The 7012-nt window shown below is 53.5% G+C and overlaps 2 protein-coding genes across 11 annotated transcripts in view; both read left to right on the top strand.

The window, feature by feature from the left end:
* Positions 1-3933, top strand: part of CLIP3 (CAP-Gly domain containing linker protein 3) — a 12909-nt gene extending 8976 nt beyond the window's left edge. The window contains exons 8-13 of the mRNA XM_081807895.1: positions 7-247; positions 898-1041; positions 1125-1248; positions 1452-1516; positions 1911-1983; positions 2379-3933. Coding sequence (XP_081664021.1) covers positions 7-247; positions 898-1041; positions 1125-1248; positions 1452-1516; positions 1911-1983; positions 2379-2433 — 702 coding nt within the window. The 3' untranslated portion in view covers positions 2434-3933. The remainder of the gene's footprint in view (positions 1-6; positions 248-897; positions 1042-1124; positions 1249-1451; positions 1517-1910; positions 1984-2378) is intronic.
* Positions 3934-4359: 426 nt separating this feature from the next.
* ALKBH6 (alkB homolog 6, nucleotide demethylase) overlaps positions 4360-7012 on the top strand; it is a 5405-nt gene continuing 2752 nt past the window's right edge. For 2 of the 10 annotated variants that reach the window (XM_081806797.1, XM_081806804.1), the window contains exons 1-3: positions 4360-4444; positions 5191-5269; positions 5571-5639. In XM_081806797.1, coding sequence (XP_081662923.1) covers positions 4395-4444; positions 5191-5269; positions 5571-5639 — 198 coding nt within the window. In that variant the 5' untranslated portion in view covers positions 4360-4394. The other 8 variants (XM_081806800.1, XM_081806801.1, XM_081806798.1 and 5 more) reach the window with 8 other exon arrangements.

Here is a 7012-nt window from a genome sequence, read left to right as displayed (position 1 = left end):
CCACCTGGGGCTCAAAAGGGGTGGTGGTGGGGTCCCCTCAGTAGTTCTGATCCTGGCGATGGGGGTGGGCAGAGGGCAGAGGCTTGGACCACTCCCAGAGCAGGCTCTGTCCCCCCAGGTCTCTTTGCCTCTGTGTCCAAGATCTCCAAGGTAGTGGATGCACCCCCCTCATCCGTCACCTCCACACCTCGGACTCCTCGGATGGACTTTTCCCGTGTCACTGGCAAAGGCCGCAGGGAACACAAAGGTCAGAGGGGGAGCCTTCTGGGTGAGGAAGGTGAGGCAAGCCAATTTGAGATATTCAGTGGGTAACCCAGCTTCGGTGACTCAGTTTCTCCTCAGGCCCAAACTCCTGTGTCAGAGGACAATCTCTGAGTTCTTCACTTCTATGACTCCGTTTCTCCTTTGACTTAGTACTGGCCCCCCACCCAGTTCTTCAAAGGATCTGTAGGTTCTCTGCCTTCTATGACTTAGTCTCCCCTCAGGTCAAAGGTTTTCCCCCAGTTTTAGGGAAGCATCTGTGGGGTTCCTGGCTTTAGTGACTTGATTTACCTTCACACCCAACTCCTTCCTTCATTTTAAAAGGATAATTTCTGGGCTTCTGACTTCTGTGACTCAGTTTTTCCTTTGGCCCAAATAACCTCAGCTTTGAGAAAGGATTTTGGGGTTCTCCAGGTTCTTGACTCAGTTTCCCCTCAGGCCTAACACCCCCCCCCCCCAGTTTTCTGGCAGTTGAGATTGTTTCAAGCCCAAAGCCCTCTTGGTTCTGGGGAAGGCTCTAGAGTTCCTGATTGGAGTTAGGACAGAATTTCTATCTTGGGTCTTTCTGGGTGGCATGGGGTCCCCAGGGCTGGCATCTGGGGACCCCACTCCCTTCTCCTGTACCCTTTACTCCAGGCAAAAAGAAGCCCCCGTCATCCCCATCTCTGGGCAGCCTGCAACAGCGGGAGGGAGCCAAGGCTGAGGTTGGAGACCAAGTCCTTGTCGCGGGCCAGAAGCAAGGGATTGTGCGCTTCTATGGGAAGACAGACTTTGCCCCCGGTGAGGACAGTGATCTGGCGGGGCGGGGGGGGGGGGGGCGCGCAGGCAAGACCTTGAGACAGCCTGACACCCCGCTGCTGCAGGTTACTGGTATGGCATTGAGCTAGACCAGCCCACTGGCAAGCATGATGGCTCTGTCTTCGGTGTCCGGTACTTCACCTGCCCCCCACGGCATGGAGTCTTTGCACCAGCATCCCGAATTCAGAGGTGAGCCCAAACACCAACCCCAACCCAGGGCACCTCCCAGAACCCTGACTGCCCACCCCTCTCAGGTGTCTCTTCCTCTTGGACCAGCAGGACAGTGTGGCTACCCACCTCCACACTCTAGCTCTTTCTGTGTAGGTCCTGTGGGTTCAGCTCTCCTGGCCTCTCATGACTCTGACCCCTCCACTCTTCTCATGTCTCCCCAGGATTGGTGGATCCACTGACCCCCCTGGGGACAATGTCGGAGCCAAAAAAGTGCATCAAGTGACAAGTGAGCTGGGGCTGGGGTGTAGGAGGTAGAGGAGGGGTGAGGGTTTGGGGATAGGAGGAAGGGTCATGGGTTCTCAGGTATATGCTGGTGACAGAATCTCCAGTACTTAACAGGAGACACAGGGTCCAGGAAAATGATGAGACAGGATCCCAAAGAGGATAAGTGCTATGGGGGGTAGGGTATGGGGATGTTAACGACAAGGCTCTGGGCAGGCACTGGGGACATACGTAGGTATGGGGGGATACAGGGAATATTACTGACATGAAATCCAGATGGGTATTGAAATGTGGGGTCCAGGTGGGTATTGGGGACATGGATAAGTATCAATGACAAGGAGTCTGGTTGGGTATTGAGGGTCTGTCATCCCCTCACCCAAACCTTGCGCCCCCTTCAGTGACACAACCCAAACGCACTTTCACGACAGTCCGGACCCCAAAGGACATCGCATCAGAGAACTCCATCTCCAGGTGGGTAGCCAACCCTTGGCCCACCTCCTGTGGGATGTTCAGGGAGAGGTTGCACAAGGCCATTGGACATAGGGATCTGGACTTCTGGTTGGGGCTGGAAATAGAGGTTAGGAAAACTTGTGACTAGTCAGCTTACCCAGAAATGGTTTTTAGGGAGTGAGGTCCCACACTGAATTCTGGTGTCTTCCACTCTTACGGGGCAGGTAGAGGAGGCAGAACACTTTCCACTTCACAGGAGCCTGAGAAGGCATAGGCCAGGCAGGTAGAGACAGAATCCAGAAAGGCCGAATCCCAGACACTTGGGGAAGAGCAGGGGTGGGGGTGGGGTGGGGTGATTAATCCAGATGTTCCCGTATCCTGCATCAAAGTGTGACAGACGTGATTCTCCTTTCCAGGTTGCTCTTCTGCTGCTGGTTTCCCTGGATGCTGAGGGCGGAGATGCAGTCTTAGAGGCCTGGCTACCTGATAGAGCATCAAAGAGTCCCCTCTAGCATCTCCTGACACAAGGAGCCCCCGAGTCACCCTGAGATAGAGATTCCCAGTAACACATCCAGAATAGAGACCCCCATTAGCCAGCCCTCGATCACTGAGGCCCCATTAACAGAGTCCCTCATGATAACCCCCAAATACAGACCCCATGGTACCCAGAAAGAGATTCCCTGAGTGTAGCACCTTCAGGCTAGTCCCTGTCCCCAACCCCCAGAGCAGACCCCCCAGTAACGTATTTCCACATCACCTCAAATGATGGTGACCTCTACATCATGCTCCAGAGCAGAACATTCCTGAGTCATTCATCACTGGATCAGAACCCTCCCCCATAACAAAGACACCCCCCCCCCATCAAATCCCTTTGAAATAAAAACACAGGTCGTACCTCCAGAGCAACAGAGTAACAACTACATTTAACATCAGTTCCCTCAAGATGTTGTGACCCCCATGGTCACCCCAAAAGCTTACACTGCAATCAAAGACACCCTACATTAACAAATCCCTGCTCTTACCCCTCAAGAAGAGACCCACATTAACTAGCCCACTCTCACCCCCAATTTACAGACACCAAAACAGTCCTGGAAGTGGTAATTACAGGACCCCTAAGTCTTCCTACCCTCTGCGCCCTCAAGAAACCCCCAGTGCCTTGTATGAAGCCCACCCCACACGGCCCACAGCCCCTGTGCTGGCCAGGCTCCCAGAAAATTCTCTATTTTTTAAGTAATGACTTCCCCCTTTGGGGGACCCCAAAATTTGGAGGCCCCATTCTGGGACTCTGGGGATCCCAAACCCCAGAGTACATATCCCAAATTCCCCTGTGCCCCCAAGTCCTACAGCCCCTAGAGGACCCTAAGGCCCTAACTCCCAGGATCCTCAAATCATGGAATCCCCAAATCCCCAGGGAATCCCAAATTTAAAAATTCAATCCCAAGCCCCCAGGAAACCCCAATCATGGAGGTCCTTGTGCCTGGGATGGAGGAGACTGCAGTCAGGATATGCATCCCGGGCTCCCAGGGCACCTCAAGCCCTATTCATAGGCACCAGGAGACCCCAAACAGGAATTCTCATCCCTGGAAACCAGAGCACTTCAATGCCGTGAGTCGATGGATCTCAAGATACCCAAATGCAAAGAGTCCCAGCCCCCAGGGAACCCCAAATCCTAAAGCCTCCATCTCTAATACATGAAGGGCCCCAAGGCCTTGAGGGGATCCCAAATCCTGGACCCCCTATTTCAATCTACGTTCTGGTCACAGGTCCAAAACACCAAATGAGTCACTGGCCCCAAAGGACCTCACAGCACCCGGGCCAGACCAACAGCCTGAGGGAGAACCTAAAGGCCCAGGGGGTCTAGGGTGGACCTGGGGCCCTGACCAGCAAGGACAGCTCACGACTGCCCCTTCACTGCATGTCCCCAAACTCAGCATGACCCCTATCCCCTTCAATAAAGACGTTTCTATGGCTTGTCTGCGTCAGGTCAGTGTTTGGGGAGTTGTGGGCTTGCCTCTGGACCCTTGCCGGGGGAGGACGAGAGAGGAAGTCCTTCCTTCAGTCTAGCTTCCCTGTGGAATGGGCACGGAATGATTTAGCCTGCGGGAAGTCGTTCTAACAGTCTTGTCTCCTTCCGGCGGCCTCCCTTCCCATCTGGCCTCTAAGGCTACCCCTCCCATCTGGGGCCCATTCCGCAGTGAGAACTGGCAGGGTCCTGGAGCCTGATTGGTCGGGGCCTGATGAAGACCCGTCTCCGAAGGATCCCCAGTGGCTCAGGGGCCAGGAGGTGCAGCCTATCACTGAAAGAGGGCGAAGGGGCGGGGCAATATTGGGTGAGAGCACCGATTGGGTGGAAGGCGGACGCTTAGAACCTTTGAGAGTTCCCGTTGGTCTGAGGAAACCTGCGTCGGGAACGTGGGGCGGAAGTGGCTGGGATGGGAATGGGGGTGTTTAACTCGGGTGCTGGAGGGGACACTGGTGGACGGTCAGTTTTGGGGGTGGCTGGGGATGGAGATGGGGGTCCGAGAGGGCTGAGAATGGGGACCTGAGGAAGCTCAGATGGGAGTCCAGGGAAGCTCAGTGTGGAATTCTAGGAGACTCGGGGTTGGGAGTCTAAGGGGTTCAGGTAGGGAAGAAGGTTGGAGAGGAGTCAGGCTCCGGACTGAAGGCCCAAGGTTGCTGCGGGGAAGGGGCTCTCGGGAGGAGAAGTGTGAAAGGGGCCGGAATGGGGAGATCTGAGGAGACTCAGATTGGGGGCACATGGGTGTTGAGAATGGGGCATCTGAAAGGGTTTGAGGCGGGAAGAGGGTGCGTGGTGACTTTGAATATTGTTAGACAGCCAGACTCATGGTTGCTTGGTAACCTGATGTTGTTAGGATGGGATCTCAAACTGTTTGAAGGGGCTTTGGGTGCAGCCATGGAAGCTATGCGTGGAGCTCTTGAGAATGGCTCCCAGTGAGGTCAGAGGATGTTCTCTGTGAGAAGTTTAAGAGGGCAAAAATGTGTGTAGTTTGATGGGCCGTTGTGGATGGAGTTTGGGGCAGTGGGGCAGCGTTCTGGGTGCACTGTGCCGGTTGGCTTTTGAGATGCTGAGGACTCGGGTTTTAGAAACCAAGTAAGTTTCCCTGTAGGGCTGAGGTGAGGCCCTGGCCCTTGATAAAGCAGAAAATAGGATCATAGCCTGAGGGTGGGAGGCTTGGTGACTTCAGAGTGTCCTCCCCTCTCCCACAGGACTGGGTGCATGGAGTTGGTGTCGATGGAGGATCAGGACGCCAGGGTTCCAGCCCTGGAACCATTCAGGGTGGAGCAGGTTGTCAGGACTGGGGGTGCAGAGGGTGAAGGTGGGGACTAGAGGGTGGGAGATAAGAGTGGGGATAATGACTCCTGCGTCTGTGGGCTGGGACTGCTCCCTCCCTCCAAATTCCTTCTTACCCTCAGGATATAGCCCCACCCTCATCCCCACTTCCCACCCCCAAAATGGACATTAGTCCTTTGAGGTCAGGCCCTGGCCTGTCTGGGAACATCCGGAGCCTCTTTCAGAGTCTGCTCAGTGATACTAGGGCTCCTGTGTAGGTCTAAGGGCTGCACGTTCAGGGGGCTCTCTATCCTAGGCACCACCTATAATCTACTATGTCCCTGACTTCATCTCCAAGGAAGAGGAAGAGTATTTGCTTCGACAGGTAACCCCAGCATCCTTCTGGTTTGTTTTTCCCTCCTTCCCAGATCCCTCCCCAAACCCTCGGTTCTGTGTGAGAGAGCCTAAGGCTGCAGTGAAGATCCTGGCAGGAAGGAGAGTGCCACCCAGCACCCATCCCTCATCTTCCCTATTTCTCTCGCAGGACCTGCTGGGGCCTGTCAGAAAGAGCCTTTCCCAGGAGGCTTAGGGGAAACCAAAGTGATTCTTAGAAAGGTAGTTATTACGCAGCTCAGACTCCCTGTGCCCAGTCCAGCCTCCCAAACAGATGAAATTGCTAGAAACAGATTCCTTATGCTAGAAACAAGGAAGTTACAAACCTCCTGCCCTCTGTGCTGAGGTAGCTCAATCCTGCTATCATAGAGAAAAGGGGGTTATAAACATAGGCTGAGATAGCCCAGTTTGGGCCCTTGAGGTTGGGGGAATTAAGAATTTGCAGTTTCAGATTTCTTTGCTGACATAACCCAGGCATGAGAATGCTACAGGGTAAACTCTTCCCTCTGCTGAGATAGCTCAGCATAGACCCAGCCAGAGTCTTGGGAACAAGGTCACCAAGCACGGATCATCTGTGCTGAGATGGCCCAGTATTCTGTATTCTATTCTTAAGGTTTGGGGAAAAAAGAATTTATAAAGCTCAGAGCTTTTGCAGCCTCAGACTTTAATTACAGAGCACAGATCTTCCTTATGCCATCCCAAGTAGTCTTGTCAAGTTGAGTCCCAGGAATAAGTTAGCAACAGAACACAGACTTTTTTTTTTTTTTTTTTTAAGAGAGAGGGAGAGAGAGAATCTCAAGCAGACTCCCCGCTGAGCGTGGAGACTGACGCAGGACTCCATCTCAGGACCCTGAGATCATGACCTGAGCCAAGATCAAGAGTCAGATGCTTAACCGACTGAGCCACCCAGGCACCCCACAGAACACAGACTCTTGTGCTGAGGTAGCCCATTCCAGCCCCATAACTGTGAAAGGAATGAGGAGATTATCGAGTAGATTACAGACTTCTTGGAGATTGCCCATTCTAGACTCTTGGGATCTTGGCAGCGGAGAATTTTCAAAGTACTCTCTTTGCTATGCTGAGATAGCCCAGCCTAGCACATTTCCTCCCCCAGGTGATAGGAGCAAAGAGGTTCCAGAAGTCAGGCTGTGCCGAGATAGCCCACGATTCAGGAAATTACAGAGGGCACACTATTTGCTGGGTTAAAAGAGTCCAGTCCATGGAGGGTATTATGTTGAGTGAAATAAGTCAAACAGAGAAAGACATGTATCATATGATCTCACTGATATGAGGAATTCTTAATTGCAGGAAACAAACTGAGGGTTGCTGGAGTGGGGGGTGGGGTGGGAGGGATGGGGTGACTGG

This window comes from Leptonychotes weddellii, chromosome 16 (genome assembly GCF_054177405.1).
Source record: "Leptonychotes weddellii isolate Sample4059 chromosome 16, ASM5417740v2, whole genome shotgun sequence".
NCBI classification, from domain to species: domain Eukaryota; kingdom Metazoa; phylum Chordata; class Mammalia; order Carnivora; family Phocidae; genus Leptonychotes; species Leptonychotes weddellii.
Note: the sequence above shows the minus strand (reverse complement) of the source record. Positions and strands in the feature narration are given on the sequence as shown.